The 27,474-nt window shown below is 32.7% G+C and overlaps 1 protein-coding gene across 1 annotated transcript in view; it reads left to right on the forward strand.

Moving 5' to 3' along the window:
• Sse (extra spindle pole bodies like 1, separase) overlaps positions 1-27,474 on the forward strand; it is a 207,686-nt gene that overhangs the window by 133,470 nt on the left and 46,742 nt on the right. Inside the window, exons 14-18 of the mRNA XM_085815136.1 lie at positions 795-948; positions 5,885-7,608; positions 8,522-8,643; positions 15,095-15,314; positions 17,821-17,963. Of these exons, the coding sequence (XP_085671262.1) occupies positions 795-948; positions 5,885-7,608; positions 8,522-8,643; positions 15,095-15,314; positions 17,821-17,963 (2,363 nt within the window). The remainder of the gene's footprint in view (positions 1-794; positions 949-5,884; positions 7,609-8,521; positions 8,644-15,094; positions 15,315-17,820; positions 17,964-27,474) is intronic.

The raw sequence follows: 27,474 nt of genomic DNA on the forward strand, positions 1-27,474 counted from the left end.
GTAACGTATGTACCAGCCAGATTCCCTTAAACGGTCTTGCAGAATGTTAACTCTTAAGCAGGTAGCCCTCAAATACTTTGCTATAATCAAATAAGCCAAAGTATTATGGAAAATAAGAAACAAGTTGAATATTTTTAAAAAATGTGACTTAAGTAATTTTGTGCAGAATATTGAAAAACTATATCATGCAGCCATCAAATTCATTAAAATTGAATTTCTTTGCAATTAGAATCTGTGATTTTGTATCTGAAAACTTAGTTGTGTTCTTAATCGAAAATTATAATGCAAAAGTAATAAAACATAAATCTGATAGCCCACCAGTGGCTGAGCAATCGCTGAAAACTGGTAATTAAGTTCGAGGTTCGAATCCCTCAAACAGGCTAGCTGCATGGGCATTTTCATGGTTTTCCCCATGTGTAACGTATATACGAACCAGTTTTTCTAAGAAAGTCCTCCGTGAAGGCATCTCTACCCTTATGCAGATAGCCTTTGACGATTTGCCTAACCTCATAAAGCAAACCATAAATTTGATGAACCATTTTTTCCCAAAACATTTATTCGTATTCTTAGTCCAATTGTTAAGTTATTTATGTGCAACTATTTGTATTATGATTATGTTGTATGCTGTATTTTGTATAGAAAAATGTAAGGTGGTCAATGATGAAATCCATTCTTATAAAAGGGGTCAATGCAAGAATCCCTGATCTAATTTTATTTTAGACTCTTATATGGATTTATTCAGAAAGTTTTATGTTTATGTGCGCTGCATAATGGATGTTTCTTATTTCTTGTAGATTGGATGTGTTTTAAACCATCATTGTTAAGAAATTTATTAGAATCATGTTTCTACCTTGGTGAGTTATGTTTTCAAGCTGGGGAGCCACGTTTTGCTAGGTGCTATTTACAAGAAGGTTTGAAAGCTGCCGAAGCTCATGTTTTAACTTGTTGGTATGATTTTTTGTTCTACTTATTTCTTTTATAAATGTAATAATATCCAAATATTTTATTGTAAACTGCATGGTAATAAGATTTCCAGGTTATCATGTTTAAAGCGTACACTGTTCTGTTCATTAGATATTTCTATAAGAGAGAATAAAAAGGTCTCGAATAATTAAGTTAATGCACTGTAGAAATATTTTGTAAATAAATTGCTTCAAATGCCTCGTATCTATTTGTGCTTTTGTTTGCATATCTTGAGGTTTGAGAGTACTATTATTCCTGTAGTATGTACCCTTTTTTGAGGTATCATAAGAATGAATTTTCTTTTGATGAGAATAGTTTTCCTTTCTGCAGTTGTACATTTAAGGAAGACATGTATTTAGGTTCATTTTTGAAGTCCCAACATACACAGTAAATTTTTCACATTATGTCAGAAATCGGGTTTAGTGTCAGATATTTACAAAATTAGCATTTCAGCATCTTTTGGACACATTTTGAAAGACATAAAAAGAGGTAATGAGATTCATATAGTTTTATTTTGTATTGTCCTGCATTTAGATAAATACACAAACCTTATTTGTCTTTGCTTTGGTTCTACTATCCCTTCAGGTGCCAAAAGTAGATTTTGCTGTCACAAGCTTTTTTTGCTACTATCAGCATTAAAACTGAAAAATGCCAGGATGTGTCTAAGAATTTTTTATATTTTATGTCTTTCACATTGTTGAGTCTGAGAATTTTTTATATTTTATGCCTTTCACATTGTTGAGTGATTTCCCCTTTATAAGTCCATGGAAAGTATACTTCATAAATTTTTAATAAACACTAACTTCATAAATTTTTAAATATCCACCATAAGCTATTTTATCATATCTCATTAATGTTAATTGGTAATTTCAGAAAAGCAGCCGAAATCAGTTAATTCCTTGTGTGGTTTTTAACAATAACGATTAGCATGGGATAAGGTAAAGAGACAAAACTAGGAAGCCATTTTCCCAAAGCATAATACTTCATTCATTTCTCACCAGTTTTATCTGAGGTTATAAGCACAAAATTTATAAACTCAGTGATTTAAAAATACAGTCTTCAAGCTTATCGCCAGTTCTCTGCAGTAAATAAAACCTTGAATTATACTTGAAAGTTTTTTTGTATTTGGCCTTCACTGGAAATCTCTAATTAATTTCAATTCAATTTTTTTTTACGCTTTCTATGGAAACGTATAAAAAAACGCAAGAAATACACAGCAGAGGAAACTACTGTGTTATGTTTTTACCCTCCTAAGTAAGCCTAAAGATTCAGACAAATATCTAGATGATGGACCAGATGAAGGTTTTAGCTGAAAGCAGAAATACTGATTTATCTATGAATCATCTATAATAGCGTTTCTTAAATTAGGGGTCGCCAAAACATTTAGCAATTTTGATATTTCTTTAACTTATTATAATACTTTTACAATTATCAAATATTTTTACGCAATGTATCTGAAAATAGATAAGACAATACAAACAAAAAAAAAAAAAATATTTCGACACATTCTTTTAATAATAGAAACTTTCATTTTACTTGCTTTCCCACGTGACGCTGTCATTTCATCTGTTACTTATTTAAAATTTTCACATTGTTGTATGTCTTAAAATTAGAAATTAAAGTTAATGACCTAAAACTGCAATAGTGTATTACAGTACAAGTGAAAAAATTGACAGTTTCACATGTGCGTGCGTCAGATTTGCGCAATGCTTATGGGGTCCCACAAAATTTTCGTAAATAATATGGGGTCCTGGAGGTTGCAAAAAAATCTCAGTAATAGAAAGGGGTCACGACTGAAAAAAGTTTTAAGAAGCCCTGATATAAAATATATCTAATTTACAGCTCCTTTTACAGATTGTAGTACAGTAGAAGTCCAGAAATCCACAGAGCTTGGGACCAGAGGTTGTGCGGTAGGATTTTGCAGATTTCAGGACAGGAAAGTTAAATCATAATATTCAGTCTAAAAGTTCAAAATAAATAAGGCATATTAGATACATTTAATTAAATTATTATACACATCATTGCAATAACTTATTATATGCATTAAATTATTATTACATATATAAATTGGTTATAGTGTTCTTTGTATTATATATACACAGCATCGAGATTTGCCGATTTCACTTCATGCAAAGATTTCCGGTTTCGAATCCCAATGTTAGAATCACTGTTGTTGTAAAATTTCAACAGCTTTTCTTTATTGTTCCGTATATCATACACAATCGTGTCGTAAATCCATATGATTCTGCTATAAACCGAGGAGTAACACATGCCTCCATCTTTTGCAAAATTTGTCTTTTTTGCATTACCGCCAATGCAACGTGTTTACGTTTTTCAACGTTCCAGGCAGCAAAATCATGAGTGCATTTCTTATCTGTAATTGTATTAAAAGGGCTGAAATTTAAAATATTCTTAATTTATCCACAAATTATCCGGATTAAAAAAAAAGGCAGCACTAAATAATCTCGTGAAATAACAAAGTTCAGAAAGTACAACAATGGGAATCGTCTGCATTTTTACCTCGATGCAGATTAGAGGGGTAAAAACTTTTATCATGATGTCAATAATTTGGTATTTCCATTATGACACATTGTTATTCGGCAATTATGGCGTAATTATTCGGTAAGTATTTTTTCTTCGATATTTCGTACTCAATGTTGTGGTTTCCAGAACCTATAAACTGAATGTTTATATTTTGAGAGGCAAAGCGAATTTCAGGTCGGCGGATTTTCGGTATTTGACTGTATTAACAAGATATGTTTTATGATTTTCATATAGTGAAACATAAAAAGAAATAAATCTAAAAAACATCCTTCCTTTCAATAATGCAATAGTGAGTGGTGGTAAACATACACCCCCCTCAAAAAGGGGGGTGTATGTTATATTAATCAAATTAATTTTATCTAATAAACTAAGTGAATTTCTTTCTTAAATCATTCTCAATTCAAAATATTTTAATGTAGTATCACTAGAAAAAATGGCTTTATGAAGGGTTAATATTCAATGCACACAACTTTATATGTTCAGAAGCCATTACTCCTGAATAATGTTGAATGATATAAATAATAATATTGTTACTCAACTCAGTAAACATTAGAAAGATAGGAGATTATTAATGAAATTCTATGTTTTGAATCAGAAGTGAATCACTGGGGGGGAGAAGTGAAAAGGAAATTCACTCAAGGTTTGCCTTAAAACTAAAAAAGAGAAGGAAAATGTGTGTTTAGAAATTTTTATGAAAATTTTTTTTTTTTTTTTTTAATTTTAAGTAAATTTTCTTTAAAAAAAGAAAGGCTGATCAGTGATATAATTGTTATATCAGTAGTGGCATAAGTTGATATTGATTTTACTATGAGTAACAAACAATTCTTACAAATGTCAACAATCCTTTCTTAATTTTCATTTATTGTATTATTATGTATGTATAAATACTGTAGTGATGAATAATTACGTAATATGAATTTCTCTGGATCAGATTCGAAGAATATCACACACATATGTGATGTAGCAAATTTCTGATGACCAAATAATTTAATGCAGTAATTGGATATTGTGCTTTTACAGAACTTCTGATCTAATGAAAGCTTTGCCTCAGTAAGATTAAAAGAGCTCCAAGAGATTTTTATTGAAAATAGGCTTGCGCGATTTCTTGCGGTGTAACAATTAGAACTACTAGAATTTAAATGCTACTTTAGTTTTACCATATATAAATTTTATCATTTTGATTATGTGATAGTCTAGAGTAGGGGTTCTTAAGCAGGGAGAATCTCATATTTTTAGGACGGTGAGAAGGCAATCAGCCTGATTCCACCTGCTTCCTGTTTTATCATTTAAAACATAGTCTAAATCTAAATAAATATTTGTGTATCTTCTAACAAGTGTAAAAGGGATGTTGAGAGCCACACTGGTCTAACCCTCTCAGGACATAAAATTTTGTATTGAAGGATATTTTTCTTATTCATTAGGTATAAAAATTTCTGCCAGCTTTTAATGCTTCTGAATTTGGGTTGAATTTACATTGGAAGAGAAGGAATCAAGGTACAAAGTGAGAGAGACCTTTTTAAATTATCAAGAAATACCATTTATTCACAACATTTTGAGGAGCTTTAAAATGCCAGGGCTAAAACCGTAATGCTCGTAGGGTTTAAGTGTTATTCTTGAAACCTGATAATCAAAGCTATACATAAAGATACTTTATAGAAACATAGATAGATGTAATTAAATATAAATTTGCATTTATTGTAGCATTTAATACAATTCTATCAGCAATTTATTTAAAATAATAACATAATTCATCAAAACTTGTATAAAGTATATATATTAATTATTGTATTTAATACAATCATGTAAGTAATTTATTTAAAATAATAACATATGCAAGCATGCCAGAAAATTCTATTAATGATTTTATTTAATACAATTTTGTTAGCAATTTATTAAGAAAAACATGCATACCCATCCCATAAAATTCATTTTTTACTGACTTTCTGATGGCCGTGGTCCAGCAATTGCTGCTAATAATATCTTAGACATGAACTATAGCTTCTTTTTCTGCTGATAGGAGATTGAAAATAGTAAGAATAATGTGTGTTTTACTGTAAAAAAGTGTATTTATACAAAGTGATTATGCATTAAATATTTGTTTCTTTCATACACATATATTGGCTACTGCTTATTTCTCTCACATGTGCAGATCGGTAACCATTTGTTTCTTTCCAATGCACAAAAGCACCAAATCCACTATCTTACTATGGAAGTACAAGCATCTTTTTGAAATTTATTTTCTTCTTTATGATAGCTATAGTTAGCATTTGCTAAAAGAATTGTTATAAAAACATTTATGTCACTGCATTTTTAATTTAGATTCACATTTTAATTATCTTTAATAAATTATTAATGTCTTGTTTAATTTTTTACCTAGGTCCTCCAAAATGTTGCTGCTTTTAGGACAAGTTGATTTATTTTGTGATAATCCTGAAGACTGTATGGTAAAGTTAAATGGTTTAAAATACATAATGAGTGAAAATTCTAATATTAGCATATCAACTTTATTGTCAAAAGTGCATGAAGAAACTGAAGATATAACACACAGTTCATTTGAAGAATTAAACATACATAGTAAGGATGGCATCTCTTTATTGTGGGATTTCAAACGAAGATTTATCAAAAATTCTGATGTACACTCTTCACCAGTTAGTTCTAAGAAATTAAAATCAGGGAGGTCGGTCAACCAAGTATCTTCTAGTGCTCATTCAAGGTTTTCAATTAATCTTGTACAGACAGAAATAGCCTTCATTTCAAGTTTATATTTTATTGCTCAGGGTGAAACAACTGGAATTGAAAGTGAGTTAAAGGCTATACTCAGAGATTGTGATAATTTGAAGAAACTAACTCTTATTTCGAATAAAATACTTTCAGCAAAATTATGTGATTCAGTAAATGAACTCTCCAGAAATCCATCAAAACCTGAAGTAATGTTATCAACTTTTACTGCTCTTAAACTTTCTTTGATTCATTTCTCTAATGGCAGTTCAGATGAGGCTGAAAATTATATTAATTTAGCTTGTGCTTCTTTAAACTCATCTTCAAAGTTTTACAAATATTTATATCCTAATATTTATGCCCTGATAAAATATCAAGAGATAATTGCCACTTTAAAGCGTATGATGAAAATAAAACCCAACTTTTCTCTTGAATATCAAATTTGTCCTTCCATTAAGAGCTGTTATCAAATGTCAAATGCGAGAAAGTTGAAAAAAACATCGTTTAATTGTTCAACTCCCTGCAATAAAACTGTTCCTCGATCCACTGGTGCACATAATTCCAGTCGTCACGAAAAATGTAGGGCTCCTATTAAACGTGAAACTTTGCCATCTCATATTAAGAAAGATTTAACTTCAAAACCTTCCTTTCAGTTCTCTATTAAGGATTCACCTGTTCTGAATCTCAGCAATAGTGAAGATGAATTAGTATTTGAAAGTCCTAAGAAGGATGCAGTGTTTCAGACAAAGTCAAAATCTACCAGAAAGTGCAGTTCAAGGCAAGAGAAAGTGAAAAAAACGTCAGGTGATGAGTATAAATTCTTTAAGTCTCGCAATTTCAACCTACAAGTAACTTCTGCATCTGATATTTGGAACTTAGCATTACTTGACACACCAAAAATGGAAAAGAAACCTCTGAAATTAAGAGCGAGTAAAACAGGTCCAGTAAAATCAATAAAACATAGGAGAAAAACTGGAGCTGTTAAATCTGAATCAAACTTGCCACAAAAGACTTCAAATATTTCTTCAGATGTGTCCAGTAAACCTTCAAAAAGTGGCAGTAATTCCAAACTGCCACCTGATGTTATATATGAAGATAACGACTCGGGTAAGGCATCATGTGACTTTAAATCCCATGATTTCCTAAGGCCAAGAATTTTTATAGAGAGCAGTAGATCCTCACCTAGAGATCCTTCTATACCTGAAGTAAATTTAACTGATAATAGTGAACATGATCTTCTATTTCCTCCGAACGAAACTTTTAGCTCATCTGGTTCAAGAACAGAGGATCCACTGTTACATACAGTCAATGAACTCTGTGAAGATGTAACTGCATTGGTGATATCAGAGAGCATAAATGATTCTAAAGATTTAGCTATACCTGGTATGTTTTACTTTATTTTGGAAATAAATTTTTGATTATCCTGTTACTAACAATGTTTATGGATAGGAGTAATAAAGACACTGTTTTGCAATGATAAATTTATTATTTTACAATATCTTAGTAATTGAAACAGAAAATGTTTCAAGTTTTTTTTTTTTTTTTTTTTTTCCAGTGGCAAGCTGACACCTTGCCACTGAAAGCAATTCCACAATAACATTTTGTTGTTGCTGAAACCAGATATATTAATACATTGTTGCCAATCAGTTTTACCCTGAAAACTATTATATTAATAAATAATTTGTATTTATCATGCAAGTCATATTTCAATAATAATAACCAACAAATAAATATTATAAAGTATACATTTTTAGAATAGTTAACTTTTTACAGTCTGCATTTTTGCCGAAAAGTCATGAGAAAGTATTTGAGGCAAGGTGCTACAAGTATATCACCGAAATAGATAAAAATCCAAGATGTCACCGAAATGTATTTATCTAACAACCCAAGTATGTGCATAGCATATGTCTGTTTGCACTGGTGCTATTTTTATTGCTTGACTGCTGTCATGAGGAATTCTTAGTAAACCACAATTTTTAAAATGGCTGTTAACTTTTATACATCAGCTTGGTGAATAATTAGTCAATTCACAAATGCTCTCCAAAGTTGTCAATGAAGTCACACTCTTTTGGTGGAGGTGCAGATAATCAGAAAAAACTTTAAATAATTATTTTCTTTAAATCAACTTTTTCTGAATTTATGCAATTTTATTCTTATTAATTTCAATATGAAATATAGGATATTTTTTTTAATTACCATTATTATATTTTGACATAATCTGTTCAGCATATCTTTTTCCATTAGGATATCTTGTTAAAAAAAGTTTAATGTAAATTTATGTGAATGTATTTTCCAGAAATGAAATTGAAAGAATTTATAGCTGAACTGAAAGATATTAAGCAGCTTTTACACCATAGTCTTTCCTATCCCATATATGCTGACCTCTGCAGATTGCTAGCAATTTTGCTGATGAATCAAGTAAGATAACTTTTTCTGATATTTTAAAAATATTTCTGCAATGAAAAACTAAATATAGTGGATGCCACTTAATGTGATCGTAGTTAAGGTTATCATTTAGATATTATCATTTTGCTGAATCCTGCCAATGTGTATACCTGAAACATGGAAAATGCATCGCTTATTGTGATCAATAATTTGGTTAATATGATCAGAATGTTAATAGAATAATTTTTTAAGCTTAAATAAAGCTTCCAAATAAAAAATTAAATTTGTGAAATAAGGTTAAAATAGATTACAGAACTTGCCAAATTACAGAAAATGTTGCCAAGTGAGAAGTTAATTTACCCAAATAGTTATGTAATTTGCCAAATAGAATGTTTCAATTTCAGTCAGCCATTTAAAATTAGATAAAAAAATAACAATAGTCCAATGAGATTTTTAATAACCCTATCAGTTTTGAGAGCGATCAGACGCAAGTCTTTCATCTTCAGGAACAAAAAAATTGTGCACAATTTTTCCCTTTCTCTTGAAAAAAATAAATTCCTGAAAATATCTGCGAGAAACCAAGGTTGCTGTTTTGCTTAATTTAAAATTTTGTGCCCCTCGGGGGGCTCACTTTTGTGAGTACGGGTGTGGCAATCCCGAGGTACCCTAGCCCTTCAATGGATCATCTTCTTGATGAGACGGGTGTCACGATCCTGGAGTCCCAGTGATCTATCCTCTTTTCCGTCTCCTCTCCTCTAGGCTGGAACTTTTTCCCTTCCCTTCTCCCTTGTGGTTTCTCTCTACAGAGTTTGGGGCTCGTCACGAGAGACTGGAACAGACCTTGTCTCTAGTTTTCGAATGGCGAGAAAACTGCCCATGTGTTTGCCGTGCGTGGAGACCCGTGTCGCTGGAAAGGAGGGTCCTGGTAGTTGAGGGGCGAGGTACTGTACCCAACACACTGCTTTGGCTTCTGCTTCAGCTAAACGGGAGGCACCTTAGTCGTCCTCACGGGTATCAATCGGCTGGTCACTAGTCCTTGTGTCAGTGGCTTGGGGCCAAGCTCTCGTGAGTACCTGCTTTCGGGAAAGCCGACTGTGGGGCTTCAGTTTGCGTATAGGTCCGGCTAGCCCTAACACAGGAATCTGTGTACCCTTGTTGGGCTCCGTGGTGGGCGGGGCCGTCAGACCCGAATCTTGAATTATTTATCATGGCTTCCCTTTTCATTTTAAAAAAACCTGAGCCAAATGACACCAATCAAGACATTGAAATCATAGACAAATCAGTGAGCAAGAAAATTCATACCGATGCAAATGCCAAAGTAACTACTGAATGTCCTCGCTTTGTTGTTGTTTCCAGTGCCTCTGAAGAACTTAAAAAGATGTCTCCTTTCCTGATAAACAAATATATCCATTCTTGCATAGGTGAACCAAAGAACATAAAGCGTCTCCATTCTGGAGACCTGCTTATAGATACTGTCTCGCCAACCCAATCTGCTTCCGTTTTGTCACAAACCAAACTTGGAAATGTAGAGCTATAACTGTGTCAGTGCATAAAACTCTGAATTTTTGTAGAGGTGTGATCTCGGAATTCGATCTTCTGTGTGTTTCAGAAGAAGAGTTCGTTTCCGAGTTAGCTGATCAAAAGGTTTGTGCTGCCAAGCGGATCAAGATGCGAAAGGAAGGTCAGTTGATTGACACAAAACACGTGATCCTGACCGTCAAATCGCCTGATCTGCCGAAGAATATTAAGGCTGGATATCTAAATTGCCCCGTAAGGCCTTATATTCCAAACCCCATGCGATGCTTCCAGTACCAGTGTTTTGGCCATTCGAAGATGTCCTGTCGTGGACCCTGACGTGCGCTCGGTGTTCGTCGGTTGGCCACGACAGCGATAATTGCACTGCTGCAGCACTGTGTATTAATTGCAAGGGCGACCATCCAGCATTTTCCCGTTCCAGTCCAAAATGGAAATTAGAAAAGGAAGTTCAGACCATAAAAGTTTCTAGGAACATTTCATATGCCGAAGCCAAGAGACAAGTTCAAAGCACACAGCCTCAATCAAACAAATCATATGCCAGCGCCGTTAAATCAACATGCACTATAGCCACCCAAACTTCCATAAGTACAAAGACTCCACCAAATAAAACCCAGCAACCTGTAAACAACAAAAAAGAAAATACAACACACATCGTACAAAATAAAGAAATAGCTATTCAAAGCAAACCAAAACATGTCCCTCCAAAACCAATTAACAAAAATAGAAGTCCCAGCAATAGTTCTGTAAATGAAACTATTTCTGAATCTGCAGATTCAGACAGTATGGAAGTTCCCGAACATCTGCTTCCGCGCAAAACTAAAAAGGAACCCAGAAAGAACAAACATCAATCATAATGGCCACCCTCGTCTCCTGGAACTGTCGTGGCTTCCACCGAAATTTCCTTGACATCAAAGCTATGATCAATGATTATCATCCTGTGTGCTTCGCAATACAAGAGACAAATCTGAAACCAGATCAACATGCAAAACTTCGGAGGTTTTCTCTCGTCAGGAAGGATAACCTTGCAGGTGAGAGTGCCAGTGGAGATGTATGTCTCCTCACCTCACTGGACTATCCCTCAAGTTCCTTTCCTTTGACGACTTCTCTCCAAGTTGTCGCTGTACAAGTAAACTTTCATATTGTAGTTTCAGTCGTTTCTCTTTATTTGCCTCCTAATGAGCACATTGATCAGCAAGATTTAAATGATCTTTTAGATCAGCTGCCTGAGCCTTTCATCATAATAGAAGATTTTAATGGCCTTAGTCCGCTCTGGGGTAGTAAAGATACAAATTGCCATGGAAGACAAATTGAGCAGATGATCGAAGATCATAGCCTTTGTCTCCTGAATAATGGGCAGGATACTTACTTCCATGAGCCTTCAAGGACATTCCACGCTCTCGACCTTGCCATCTGTTCACCATCTCTGCTGCCATTTTGCACTTTTAGTGTGGGAAGCGATCTTTACGACAGCAATCACTATCCCATTTTTATATCTCTTGCACGAAGAGGAGCAAACCCCATGGTGAGATCCCCTCGATTCATATTCGATAGAGCAGACTGGGAACTCTTCTCTTCCATTGCAGAGCTCACAGATGAAATGGTAGAAGATGCGCATATCGATGATGCTGTTGAAGTTGTTACTAATACTATTATTGAGGCAGCAATGCTTTCCATTCCTAGAACATCAGGAAAAATACTGAAATATTCGAAACTGTGGTGGAATCGCGATTGTCATGAAGCACTGAAAAAACAGAAAAATCATGGGGTATTTTTCGTAGATATCCTACTCTGCGAAACTTCATTGCATTTAAAAGAGCCAAAGCAAATACACGAAAAGTAAGGAGACGGAGCCAAAGAAATTCCTGGATTTCGTATGTGTCGTCAATAACATCCTCCACGCCTAGTAAGCGGGTTTGGGAAAGAGTTCGAAAAGCATGCGGAATATATAAAGACCACTCACTTTCCTTTTTGGAAAAAGATGGCAGAGTGATTAGCTCCATAGAAGAAATTGCGAATACTATCGGTGAGACATTTGCTGCCGTTTCTGCCAGCAGAAACTATTCACCTGCATTTCTCTCTATCAAGCAGCACTCTGAAATAAATCCCTTTGCATTCAACTCATCCAAATCTGAGCCTTACACTAGAGCATTTACCGTGCTGGAATTAAAGAGAGCTTTATTGCAGACACATAGGTCTTCTCCGGGTCTTGATGGCGTGAATTACAAAATGCTAAAACATCTGTCCTATAAGTCACTGACTGCCCTCCTCACTCTTTACAATAGAGTGTAGAAGGAGCGTATTTTTCCCAGTGCATGGAGGAGAGCTGTTGTAATTCCTATTGCTAAGCCAGGGAAAGATCCAAGGAGTCCCTCCAACTATCGGCCAATTGCCCTTACGAGTTGCGTATGCAAACTGTTTGAAAAGATGGTAAACAGCCGCCTAGTCTACTTCTTGGAAAAGAATGATATTATATCGCCTTAACAAAGCGGTTTTCGAAAGGGAAGAACAACTGTAGATAACATGCTCCTCTTAGAGACATCTATTCGAAAAGCATTAAGACGAAGCCACCTTGTCTCGGTATTCTTCGACATTGAGAAAGCTTATGATAAGGCATGGAGATATGGTATACTTCGCGATCTTCATGAGAGTGGCTTGCGCGGCAACCTACCAATTTTCATTCAGAATTTCTTGAATACTAGAACTTTTCAAGTAAGGATTGGCTCTGTTTTGTCGGATGTTTTTGAACAGGAAGAGGGTGTGCCTCAAGGCTGTGTGCTTAGTGTAACCCTGTTTAGTTTAAAAATAAACTCTGTATTAAAAGAACTTCCTCCCACCATCTTGGGATCTCTATATGTTGATGATCTGCAGATTAGCTGTCGAGGGGCAGACATGAGATACGTAGAGAGGCAACTGCAGATGGCTCTGAATAAGATCCAAGAATGGTCAGACGAACAGGGATTTACATTTTCGAAACAGAAAACATTGTGCGTGCACTTTTGTAGGAAGCTTGGTCTCCATCCTGAACCTGAGTTATATCTGAATGGTACAATTATTCCAGTAAATTATTGTGGCTGAAGTAAAATTTCTAGGAGTGACGTTCGATCGAAAATTGACTTTCCTTTCTCATGTTTTAAACATGAAAAAGAAGTGTCTAAAAATACTAAATATTTTAAAAGTGTTGGCGAACACCTCCTGGGGTGCAGAGCGTTGCTCTATGCTTCGCATTTACAGAGCGCTTGTCCGCTCTAAACTGTATTATGGCTCAGTTGTTTACGGATCCGCCCGGTCATCAGTATTGTTAAAACTGGATTCTGTTCACCATGAAGCTCTGCGGATTTGTTCAGGAGCTTTCAGGACTTCTCCTGTCCAAAGCCTGTATGTTGACTCTAACGAACCATCACTTTATCTGAGGCGTGGGCAATTGTCCCTTTTGCAATATTTTAATATTCTATCGCAACCTGAAAATCCTAATAAGCTGGGCTTACTTGATAATGCGTGTAACACATTATTTGAAACATGTCCATCCTGTGTTCCTACCTTTGCTTTAAGAGTTCGCCCTGTCGTTGAGGAACATTCCCTCTCTGATATGCGCCCCCAAGCAGTGCAGAATTTTGAAATCCCACCTTGGGAAAATTCACGGATTCAGCTTCTTGATGTTTTCAAACATCATGTGAAGGCGAGCACTAACGAGATCGATTACAGACAACTCTTCGCTGAGCACAGGCACAAATATAGCAGTTATTTTGCGATATACACAGATGGATCAAAGTCAAATGATCACGTCAGGATTTCTTTTGTATTTGAAAATTACATAGAAGGCAGATGCCTGCACCATGCTTTCTCAGTCCTAACATCGGAACTAACTGCAATATATTATAGTCTTTTGTACATCTCAAAGCTCTACAACAAAAAGTTCATAGTTCATACAGACTCCTATAGTGCTCTTAAATCCTTGGAAGCTTTTCCCAACACTCAGAATCCTGTGGTAGTGGATGTTCTCAAAATTCATATAAATTTAACGATTCGAGGATATGAAGTCCTGTACTGCTGGGTTCCTGGACATGCTGGAATAAAGGGAAATGAGCTTGCAGATATCGCAGCAAAATCTGCTGTTGAACTGTCCAGTCGCCTTATGAAAGGTCCGAAAAAAATGGCAGCAAATTTGGGATGTTCAGCATCACAACAAGTTAAGATATGTCAAGTCTAGAATTGAGCATTGGGATTTTGCTGGAAATCGCAAGGAGGAAGTTCTTTTAACTCGCCTCAGAATTGGCCACACTAAAGTGACACATAACTATCTTCTCAAAGCTGAAAATGAGCCTGTGTGTTTTAATTGTAATGTTTGTTTATCTGTTCGTCATATTTTAATTGAGTGTCCATGTTTTAATAGTCTTCGCCAGAAATATTTTAATAGCTGTGACTTACCTCTCGACCGTTTAATTGGAAGAGAGGTCAGTTGTAATTTATTTTGTTGTTTAAAAGAGACTGGCTTTTATCACCTAATGTAATTTGTTTTGAAGATTGTGTCCTGAATTTTAAATGTGTGGTTTTAACTTGTTTTTATATGACTTCATCCTCTGGATCCCCATCTCGTGTTTGGCACACTATAATCATCTTTGGTTTTGCGCCATAATCTCTCACTCACTCACTTAAAATTTTGTGCTATTATGTTCTGTTCTGACGACATATGCCTTCTGAATAATATGATTAAGAGTACACAGTCAGTCAAATAATTACCAGAAATGTTTAACATAAGTGAACAATTATAAGCAAACTGATTATATATTTCTTGAAATTTTTATATTAAATTAGTTAAATTCCATTGCTATTTTGAGGGATATTTATCATTGGTTAATGTTATTTAAATAGCTGTGGACAAAAATGGCATTTTAAATGGTGTTTACCATAGATTATATATATATATGTATATATATTTTTTTTAATGCAGCTTTCTGACAAAATGTGTTATAATGAAACACTACTTTCTGTTGGTTTCCTGCTGAGTGAAACCTGTTCTGTTACGCTTCGAAATAGCCATATCACAAACCTCCTGTCCTTTAAAGTATGGGAAGAAAGTGAAGAAAAGAAGAGTGTGCTTAATTCATTAAAAGCAGTTGATTTACCAATTGATGTGCAAATGCAAAATATTCTTAATACCATCCCGAAAGGTTAGTTTATCTTTTATTGTTGTTTCACAGTGTATTACTGTATTTTTCTGAGCTTTTATATTTCACTCATGATGTTTCATTGTGGATGGGATTTTGTTATTGATTTTTAACATATTTCTTGATAAGCTATTGAGTTCAAATTTTGTACTCACATTTTTAGTCAACAACAATACAATGTAGTAAAGTGATTTTTTTTTTTTAATTTAATGTTTAAATGATTTTTCGTTCATATCTATGTTCAATGAACAAATTAAAGTTTGTAGAATTTTATTGTTGCATCATTGGATAAAGTGTTAAAATGTTTCAAATGAAATATGTGTGAAAATTGAATTTTAATTTCTGAATTTTTGAAATTGCTTGATTTTTTTCAGACTGTTTGATATTTAGAATTTTAAAATTTCACCATCTAAAAAAAAAAAGAATTAGATGCAATGTTTTGAAATTTCTCAGATTATAAAATAAAACTTTTATTTCTCTTTTAAAACAAGAATGATTAAGATTATTCACTGAGCCATTTTCTACTTAAGAAAAATAACAATAATTAGATCAGATATTCATTTTGCATTCTAAAGTAGGACAGGAACAAAAAGCAGTTCGAGATTGCCATCTTGTCACACTTAATGATGAATTCGCAATATTAATTTTTTTCATTTTAATTTGACCATTTTTGTTGGTTTTACTGTTATGTGCTTAAATCCTGGAATCCAATGCAATAAGATTATTTCGAAGTCTCCCTTTTTTTGCTTGGAAGTTTTGTCAGAGGGACAAGTGATGGACCAGTGGTATTATCTTGAAGTGTTGACCCATCTTCAAGAGAAAAAGCTACAATCTGTGTGTGGGGGGGGGCAAATTCAGATTCTTCTTTCACAACAACACTCCCACATCTGACCTTCGATTTATGATTTTTGTATGAAGTTTGCAGTGTCTTAACTTTCCTAACCTTAATGCTCAATTGACCTAGACTTAACTTAAAATTCACTTCTAAAAGATGTAGTCACTGCTTTTGCCAAAGCACTATTGTCACAAGAATTTGAAAGGGTTTGAGAGAGATGTTTTTGCTGAAGAGCAGAGTGCTTTGAATGAACGAAGTTATATAATTTGTAAAAATACCTATAAAAAGTATTAAAAGATAGTTTCACAAAATTTTTTCAATAGATTTTGTTATTTCGGTTATTTCTAGCAGAGTATTGTAACATCTCTGCCAAACAAAAAATATGACATTTTTTTTAAATTTCTTTAATCCATGTGTGTTTAAATTGCTGCTGTTATTAGTTCTTAATTATGAAATCACCGTACTAAAAACAGTAAAGTATTTTATCAGAATTATAGAAAATGGAATATTTGTTCCAGATGTGAAATTAATTTCATGCTATCCTCTTCATTATTTTCAACCTGATCTGTTTTCAAACAAATCATGTTAAACCCTTATGCAATTTTTATTTATTTAAACACATTTTTTTAAAATTTTTAAACTTAAATAATGATATGTATCGCTATGAAATATTATCTTATTATCAAAATTTATAGAACATTAAAAAGACAATGAGAAACAACATAAAACTAATTCAATGTAATTAATTTTATTGATAGAATTTCTGAAAACTCAGTGTTATCATTTTCTATTTTCAGAGTTAAGCTAATTCAGAAGATGACTCTTCTGAATTACTGAATTCTTTGAATGACTTTTTGTTGTTTGACTTCTGAATTAAGATGACTCTGTAAAAACAGGATCTAAGTTATTAACTTAGTTTCTAAGATTTTTTTGTAATAAAATTGACCCAGATTTTAAAAAAGATGTCTTTTATTTAAATTTTCATAAAAATTTCCATTTAGTGCAAACAATAAATGAAAAAATCCATAAATGATGCATTAGATGATATTTTTTATACCTTAAATATATATTTTTTCTTGTAGCTTTTAGATGGTCCTTAAAGATAAGTTATTCTCAATTAACTTGTCTACATTCTGCATCTGTACACTTTAACTCTTGATTTTCTTAAACTTTTAAAAATAAATCAATAAAATATTTTTCAACTTCTTTAACTATTATGTTAGAAGAAAGATGCCAAACTTTTGGGAAGATTATTCAAATGATTTTCTAAGTATGTCCTTTATTTTGGTATATATTATCCCATTGACCATAAAACTGAACAACTATTGAGCCATGAAAGTGGGTGGATATCCAGCTTAGGTTGCACCAGTTGCATTCTAGGGAACTGATGCCTCTTCATTTAATAAACAAACTCGTATCATTCTTTATGTACAGATATAAAACACAAGCAGATATAAGTAACAGTTAATTTTATGTCCTATAAATTAATTGTTGTCAAAAATCAGCTGGGGTTATATAAATTGAAAGCACAGATGTTATTATGTTTTGAACCATCATGCTTATGTGTAACTGGTGCTAAATTGTGTTGCTTAGTGGTAATTTCATGGTTGACAGTATAATAGGTAAAATACCTTTATTTTTAAAGCATTAACAAAATATGATTTAAATTTCTAGATTGGACTGTTTTACAAATTTCTGCATTGACTGCTAAGGAAAATGGATCTGCTTTGAATGAAAACTCTACACCTACAAAACTGATAGTGTGTCGCTATCAGCACAATTCTATACCTCTAGTATCTTGTATTGATAGTTCATTGGTAAGAAGTATACTTGTTTTATATTGTTTATGTTATTACCAGCAGTGAACTGAAAATTACTTTCTTCATTTAAAAAATGTTCTGTTACTATGTTAAAATGTTGTTGGTTTGAAATTGTGTATCATTTATATTCCCCCCCCCCCGAACTGAAAAAGTAAACAGTATTTCTCCAATATTTTACATATTTACTGATATTATTCTTATTTATCTAAAAAGAATTTTACTTTAAAGAGTAACTCAGATTTTTATAATAGCATAGATGTATAATAGACTAAACTGCTGTTTGGGATTTATGCAAAAGTGTATTATGAATATGTATGTAATCAATTTTAAGTCCAGTTGACGAATTTGAACTGGCTGAAATTTTGGCTGCTCTGTTTGAAATTTCATTCAAGTCTTTTTTTTTTTTTTTTTTTTTTTTACTTCCTCGTACAGAGTAAAAAGGAAGTATTGTAATTGCAAAAAATTTCAAGTACCATATTTCAACGAAAATATCCATTTTGACTGCTATCAAATGCAGTTTAACTATGTTTTTGTGCAACATCTGTTTATAAGGACAGAATAAAGGTCTCTTTTCCTCCAAAAAAATTATAAAACTGATTTAAAATGAATTCCGAAGAGAATTTTTCGTGGCGTCTCTGTATACATATGTATGCATGTACCGTAATTTCCGGAAGAAAGGCCACATCAGCATAAATGCCGCACTCGAGAAAAATGGCGGGAAAAAATTAAAATTACACAGAAATGCAGCAGTAGATTAAATTGCGCGTGACATCGTCATGGGCCTTATAGATGCAAAATCTGCTCCTATGTCCTGATGTATGACATATCAGTTAAGAAAAATACATGAAATTAAACCATAACTCAAAAATAAATTAAAGGTAAGAAATATATTTATGTTCACGAATATACTTATATTTACCCACTAAAGAAGTCCATATTTGTAATACTCAGATTAAAGACTTATAAAAAATGTTGTAACAACGAAATATTAAATTTGGGTGACAAAAGGAATTACAGCAAACTATTCATCATATGAAGCCATCAAAATCTGATTATTCATGATCTGAATTAAAAATAATAAATGATCTTCCAGATCAGGATTTACTAATTAAATAATTTATTAATTAAAGTCTTCCAGATCGTCACATTCATCCTCTTGGTTTTCAGTCTCTTTATCTAAGGATATAATTTCAGCTTCTTTGAACCCTGCTATTATTGACGATGTTTTTACCAATTTCCACGCACTTCCTACCCACTTTGCAACTTCTTCATAAGATGCTCTATGCATTTTACCACTTTTGCTATACGTATGCAATCCTTCACTCATCCAACACTCCCACCACTTTTGGACTTCAGCTTTGAAGGATTCATTACCTGACAAATCTAATGGCTGTAAGATTTTTGTCAAACCACCAGGAATTATTGCCATGGTCGTAGAAAATTTTTGACATCTGGTTTTCACTGACTCAAGTAAATGAGAACGCGTGGAATCCATTATCAATAACCCTTTTGGTTGGAAAAAAAATTCGTTAAAAAAGACACTGCCAAACTTTTTGTAGCCACTCCTGCATGATTGTTTCGCACGTCCAGCTGTTCTTGTTTGCACAAATAATCACGTCATTAGGAAAATCTCCCTTCGGAATAGTTTTTCGGCTTTAGCTTGTCACCGTTTGCGGCACAAGCTAACACACATGTAAATGACATTCTTTCATGCCCCGTCGAAAGCATAGATACAGTTTTTGCACCAGTTTCATCAACAGTTCTGTTTGCAGGAGAGTCGAAAGCTAATGGCGTTTCATCCATATTTATTATCTGTGACCAAAAAAGTTTTTTTTTGTCAATAATATCTGTCACATATTTTAGAAAAGATGCCTTTTTATCCTGCCAGTCCATTGATAATTGTCGCCCGACTGTTGTTCTAGTACGCACAGAAATATTTTTTCTTTTCATAAATCTGCTACACCAGCAAGGCCCTCTTTTGAAATCATTTATGTTCATTTGTTTTGCAATAAATTTTGCTTGTAAGCGAATTTTTACAGTCGACATTGCCATTCCCTTTCCTGTTGCTCCTTTATCCAGTTTGCAAAGTTATCCTCTAGATTCGCTTACCTTGCAGTATCACTTCTTTTGGCTCATTTCTGTTGTGGCATATTTTTAAGTTTTTCTTTTTCAGTTCTCCAACGTCGAATACATCTCTCGTCCACTTCAAACTCTCGAACTGCTGCTCCATTTCCAATTTGTTCAGCATGTGAAATTACATTAAGCTTAAAACCAGCAGTATAGCTTCTGTGCTGTTTAGGTGCCATTTTCAAAAATATTCCGCTGCCTTCTTACTTAACACTTATGGGTCGCGCATTTATCAAAGTGCCGTTACGCTGCTGCTGGTTCACGCAGGTTCTACTGCTCGCCAACGGTGATATTTACGAAATTTTTTGAAACATAAGTAGTTGGTATATAATTATTATTAAAGAAAGAACTAAAATGACTGTTACAATATTTTTATTTCATTTTATTCCAATTACATTTCTTAATTGGTGCTAAAATGTTTTATTTAAAAAATTTAACTCCTAGGATCCATAGTTCTTTTTAGTATGATAATTCTGAAAACATTTTCCAACATGCAGAGAAATGTTGCAAGAAGAACACATATATGCAGTGGAACTTCTTTTCTTGGCGGCAGTGCAGACATTATAGGCCCTTCGCGGGTTTTGAATTCTTCCATTACCACTAATACATGTTATTCTATGTTTTCTCATGTCCGAAGTAAGTCTGCCTGGTGGATCAAACCTCGGCAATCTTTTATCACATTAAGCAGCCGATCTTGATTGTTTCTCCTCTTCATTCCCATTAATCCATGCTAGTGCAAGATTTAGTAAAAATTGTTTGAATCTAATAGAATTTTAGAATTTTCAGAATTTTTTATGTATATCTGGAACACGTTGAGTAATGCACAGTTTATGAGATATAAAACCTTTTTTTTTTTTTTTTTTTTTGTCCAGTCCATTTTTTTTTGTTTTGCGAAGTATGGAATAACATGATAGGTAATGATCGGCGTGATCAACACCTTTCATAAATTTATTATACTCGTGTATGCAAATTGGTTTAATGCACTTTTGGATCTTTTACTCACACATTCGACCATGTCTGCTGAATGTAACGTAGAAATCATCATTATGAATTTTTTGGCCGAATTCCATTTTTGTACCATAATTTTCCCTTTTCTACGAAATTCCATTGACTTATTTTTCAATGTAGCAGATTTTAAACAATTTGGCACTCCTCTGCTTACTCTAATTGTGCCACAGATGTTTGTTTTATGCTTTAGTAACTCCTCTGCAACCTTTACACTATCGTAGTAGTTGTTCATATATACATCGTGCCTGCCATAAATTTAAATATGGTGATAGCACGGACAATATTTTCGCAATTAGCGATTTTCCTTGTGCGCAATATATTTCTAAATTGCATATATAACCAGATGTCGCCTCACACACCATACGGACTAAAATTCCATATTTTATAATTTTTGCAGGATTATATGTACGAAAAGATAGCCTGCCCCTCCATGGAATGATACCTTCATCGAGCGATAATTCTTTCTCGGGTTTATAAATTTTTTGAAACTTTTCTACCAGGTACGAGTAAACTTTTTTTATTTTATCAAGCCTTTCTCGGAAATGCTCATTATTACTGAAGTGACAATACTTCCATAACTGCCAAAATCGGTTCCTTGGCATAGTATTCCCAAAAATAGGTGTATGTAATCCAGAGAGCAATTATCCTCTTCTAATAACAGATCAGCATATATTTCCTAATCGAAGAGCATTTTGAAGGATATCTTTAAATCTAATGTAAGTTTCCGATATTTGAAGGCAGCGAAAGACAGTCTCAAACTAACAAAACAAGCGTCCGCGAAAAAAGATTTCAATAATAGATAGTCTGGTGAATGGCAGAGGAGAGATTATTCAAAATGATGAGAATGCTGATTTGAAAGGGGGAAGAATGTTATTGTTCTGAGATCCCGATTATGGTGAATAAGGCATGTAGATCCGTTCAAGAGAAAGAATATAAACAAAATAATGTTTGCAAAAAGCAACTGAGTGGTCTTTTGTGTGGGAACAGCACCAGTCTATCTACAATTACAAGGCCATCCAAACTATGTACAATGACAAAGTTATTCAAACTATGAACAATGACCATCATAAGAAATATTTTACTTTTAGGGCACCTAAATGCCGCATGAATAGAAACGCCACACCCGCTGAAAATTTAAGTTTTAAACACGTAAATGCCGCAGCGTTTCTTCCGGAAATTATGGTATCTCGCATAACTCAAAAACGAGTAGCCTCAGAACATTGAAATTGTATGTATAGGACTGCTATAATATGAAGATGTGCACCTCATATTTTGGTTGCAATCGGCGTCACCAAACATATATGAATATATATATATATCTGCTCTGTTACCCGGCTCAGTGATCTGTTTCGTTGCTCTTATATGTTTGTAAATTGTGCATTTTTTGCTTTAGAAATGATTGAATTATGTTCTCATATGTTATTCTTATCTTCTGGTTAAGGTTTTTATGCCTTTAGTAAATCTGCATGCAATATTTCTAGAATTATCAACAATTTAAAAGTTGTTTTAAGTGTGGCTAAGCCTAATTAGTTTTACCATAGCGGCCCTATTTGTTTACATTTGAAACTTAGCAGAATAGTGGATTTGTTGCCAATCTAGAAAAACTAAGCTTCACAACAACAAAATAACGTCTTCTCTTATTATTGTGAATCAAATCATGCTTAATTTATTCTGGAATTATCATTTAAGTTATTAGCTTGTTTTTGCATAGGAACTTTAATTTTAATTGTAAAAATTGTTTTTTAATTGTTTTAACTCCACTTGGTGTTTTATGTTTTTGTATATCTTTCAAATTTTTATGAAAATATTTTGAATTTTTACATATTTTTTGCCTGTCTACAAAGTGAGAACTGAATTAATTAGTAGCGCGTGCACATTAGTTAAGTGACGCTGAATTGTCTGCAGGAAAACCATTTCTTTTTTCTTTGTTTAATTTTTTTTATACATCGTTTTAGATTTATTACAGTATTTGAATAGAACATGTGGCAACGATTAGATAATTCTTCAAATGAAACAAATTTTGTGCATTCTGAGTTATAAAATGAATGAAATGTAATGCTGTTAAGTGAACCTAGCACCATAGTGTCGCTATGATAAACAAATATAGTGAATTTAAAAGAGTGTATTTATTCGATTGTGGTTTATGTGCTATCAACAATGTAGATTTAATTCATTCCAATATGTTTAAATGAAATGCAAGAAAAAATGCGCATAATTTAATATTCCATACAAGGAAGTCATGTGGTGTACATATGAGATTTTTTTATTAAAGAATTGCATACCTGAATAACAAACAATGGTCCAAAGTTAAATGAATGATTTAACTTTGGACCAATTTTTTTAAACTGTGTAATTTCTAGATTAATCTACATCAAGGATGTCAAACTCGCGGCCCACAACAAATATTTTTGCGGCCCGGCCAATATATCGGCAAATAATAATATATGATAATAAAATAACATATCGACGAAGAAAAAAATGAAATGTTTACTGCTAAGTAATTAACGATAATTTATTCAGTGTTGTTAGATTACTCACAGCGAGCTGACACACACACTACTTACTATGAAATCGTGGTTTATGAAATAATGAAGCATTTATGATTTAAAGGGTATCAAAATTTACAAAAGAAAAGAGCTTAATATTTATATGTTTACTTTATTAAAAATTTCTTTCAATGTGAGTTGTTTGATTTGTTTTCTCTGCTAATACTTTAGACTAATACTATAGACATATAATTTCTTGTTCAGTTATTAAGTTCCATTGCTCAAGTCCTGTAATTGCTGTGTCGAGAATTCCGAATAACTTGTCAATCAAAATTTTTTCTCGTTCAGTAACCTCTCTGTTACTTTCTTCACTATCGGTAGCTGTATTTTCTGGATTTAGAACCATACTCGCCCTCCGTTATTTGATTGATGATTAGGCATTGTCATCGCAATGAAAAACTTCTGTTTAACTTCGCTAAATTCTGCCGCCTGGTGCGGCCATGCGAGATCTGGCGCTGGTTCTGGCTTTATGTGAATAACAAATCAGTTATTCTTAATTCAAATAGCACTAAATATAATCGTTTGTCCTATGAGTATCATTAACAAAATCTATTTTTAGCATAAGGAAAGAAATTTCTGCTAAATCTCTCCTTGTCAACATTTTAGCGCATTAAACTTAAATCTGTAATCGGATGATACTCTGTTATTTGGCGTCGCTGCATGATTCATCACTCAAGTTGTCATCCGTTGATAAACATGCGGTGATGAAAGCAAAATACAATCATGGACCTTATAAGAAATATACTAACCCAGTGGGCGGGGTGTGCGTCACCGGCATGTCGGCAAGAAAGAGTAGGGACGATCTGGTCTACTTTAACATTGAAACCTATGGCGTTTGTATCACATAATCTCTTTAATTATTAAATGTGATACGTTGTATAGTGATGAGATTATGAAAGGCACAAATTTTCCAAATAGGATTTAATATATCTCATTAAAGCACTTTTTACTGCATTTCGCGCATTTTTTTCACGCGTAATTCTTGTACAAACATCTTTACTTTGGTAAAAACTCTAAGCACAAAATTTATGAACTTAATTTTGCGTAAAAATAATGTAAAATTAAATAAGATTGATAGTATGTGATGCTTTGAAATAAATAAGGTAAAATTAAACAAGATCTGATAATTTTTTTTTTTTTCAATTTAATGAACATTTTCAGGCAGTGATTTTCCAAACTATAATAACATTCAAAACGATCATATTTATTTGATCATTAAATTATTAACATTAAAGTGGATTAGGTATTTTAATAATTTATAAAATTCGGAGAATAAAATTTTCTGAGCGTAATGAAGAGGGAAAAAAAAGATAAAATAAAATCTAGAAGCACTCAGATTTTATATAATACCCAAAGGGAACTTTTTTTTAAAGTTTTGTGTGTTACCTATATTTATTGAATATCATGTTCTTCCCCCCGTAAACCACATACATTTGAAAACAGCATATGTTTAGTATTTTCGCACTGGAGATAAAACTGTTATTTTCCGTACAGTGCTCGCTCTGAACTCGTTGAATTTGTTAATCAAGAATTCGTTGAAGTTTTACAAAATATGAAATAGATTGAAACAAATTCGAAATTCGGGCGTCCAGATGCCCATGTTCGGGTGGATGATTACATTATTCAAAAGTTGATGGCTCTAGATACTGTCGTTTTTGTCACAGTGCGAGAAACATACATGTATTCATGCAGATCCTTTATTATTTAATATCTTTACATATAATACAGGGCGATAATATTTTGTAACAACAATTTGCAAGGAGACACGGACATTTATAGTAAGACAGTGCAAAATGCCGCTTCGAAACTAACAGCCTTTCTAGGTTACCGCCGCTTTGGGCTAATAAATTAAATTAACAGTAAATAAAAAAAAACTTATGCAGAACTAAAAATAAATTAAAAAATAATCACTATAAAACACAAGCAAAATTAATTATTACGGTTAAATACAATTTTAATATTAGAATTAAAAGTATAAAAATTTTTAAGTAGTCAAAAGTGTTTATCACTATGATGTATTATGAAATATAATTGAAATCAATTCCTGTTGTTACAAATTTCCTTACAGCATAGGAAAAGCTAAAAAAATATCAAGCCCTGAAAGCATGCAATAGCTTCATAATTATTTGGAACATTAATTATGCTTAACAAATATGCTAAATTTTTAAAAATCAATCTCAATTTCAAAAATAAAAATATGTAGAAATTCTAATTTGTGAAATGAGGCACTACAACCAGATTTTTCTTGACAATTATACACGCTGCAATAGGCAACCAATGTAAAATTTCTGCATGTCGTCCCTACTCCTCCGGATGTGATCAAGGTGACAGCCGACAACGCCTCAGACGAGGGAGAAAACCCGTTTGGGTTAGTCTATTTCTTATAAGGTCCATGAATACAATAAATAATGATTTGCGATTTCGGCATCAAGGATATAAAATATTAGTTGGTGTAAAATTAACAAATGTTTCGGTTTGAGATTATGCCAAGCAGATACGCAGGTATGGAATCAAGTTACTAATCACACAAATTTATGCTAAAATAATTATTTCTTCAATAATGAGATATTTTATTTAGCGCCAAACTGAGATTAAGAATCGAGATTTCCGACATGTTTTTTTATGATGAGGAAAAAAATTTAATGTGCGTGCGTAAAGCATACCCCTTCCCTTCAAAAAAGCCATAAAAAATTGGTTTGTGGTGGCTTTGAGGTCCGGATTTTAGATCATTCCAGATATTGAATGTCCGGATCTCGGACTTTGTACTGTATATATATATTCATCTTTCAAAATATAACTTACCAGTATGGATTCACTCTTTTAAAATAATTCTACTTTAATTAAACTTAGGAGATAATATAATCAATTAATCAATATTGTTTAGGAAATAAATTATATATATATATATAGTAAAAAATGTATATTTTCACTATTCAAGTATTCACTGTGACAAGTATTCTTATCTTGTCACATGAACAGGCCTCTGTGGAAAGGGGCTTCTCTGTAAACAAAGCAATTGAAATTGAAAATTTAAGTGACTCATCATACATTTTTCAATGCACAGTATTTGATTACATAAAATTTTCTGGAGGTGTTCTTAATATTGAAATTAATAAAGAAATGAGATCAGCAGCAGCTTCTGCAAGAAGTGGAGTTCATTATTTAGAAGTTCAGTATTTAGAAGAACAAAAAACTTTAACTAAATCAGAAAATTCAAAGAGAAAAAGAAATATTATTGTGGAAGAAATTGATTATATGAAGCAGAAGAAAAAATTTCTTCAAAGGGACATTAAAGATATTAATGAAGAAGTAGATGCTTTAGCAGATGAAGCTGAGACCAACAGGAACATTGATTTGTTTATCAAAGCAAATGAATGTAGAAGAATAGTTAAAGAAAAGGAAATAGACATAAATAAATTAGATGTTAAAATAGCTGAAAAGATTTCAGATTTAAAAAAAAGCACAAATGTTTTGTATCTTTTATTGTACAGTTTGTTATTCTAGTATCTTTCAAAAAACCAAGGAAATGAATTGTATGTTTACAAATCAGTTATTTTAATCTGCAAAATATTCTTACATTGTGATTATAATAGTAGTTGACTGTGTTTAAATAAATATCAAATAAGTTAAATAATAATTATGTAAATCTCTAAAATAATGACTGTTATTAGTGTAAAATACACTTATACATGTTTTTCAAGAAATTATGTTCCTAATTTAATGTTATCTACTTCATAACTTGTAGGGAGTTAAATTTTCAAAATTGTTTTATGGTAAGTATTAAATTGAATTTAATAATAGTGCATAATACACACTTCTGTTAGTTT

Source organism: Stegodyphus dumicola, chromosome 4, assembly GCF_044657685.1.
Source record: "Stegodyphus dumicola isolate Sdum_Otavi_A_Nest chromosome 4, ASM4465768v1".
NCBI classification, from domain to species: domain Eukaryota; kingdom Metazoa; phylum Arthropoda; class Arachnida; order Araneae; family Eresidae; genus Stegodyphus; species Stegodyphus dumicola.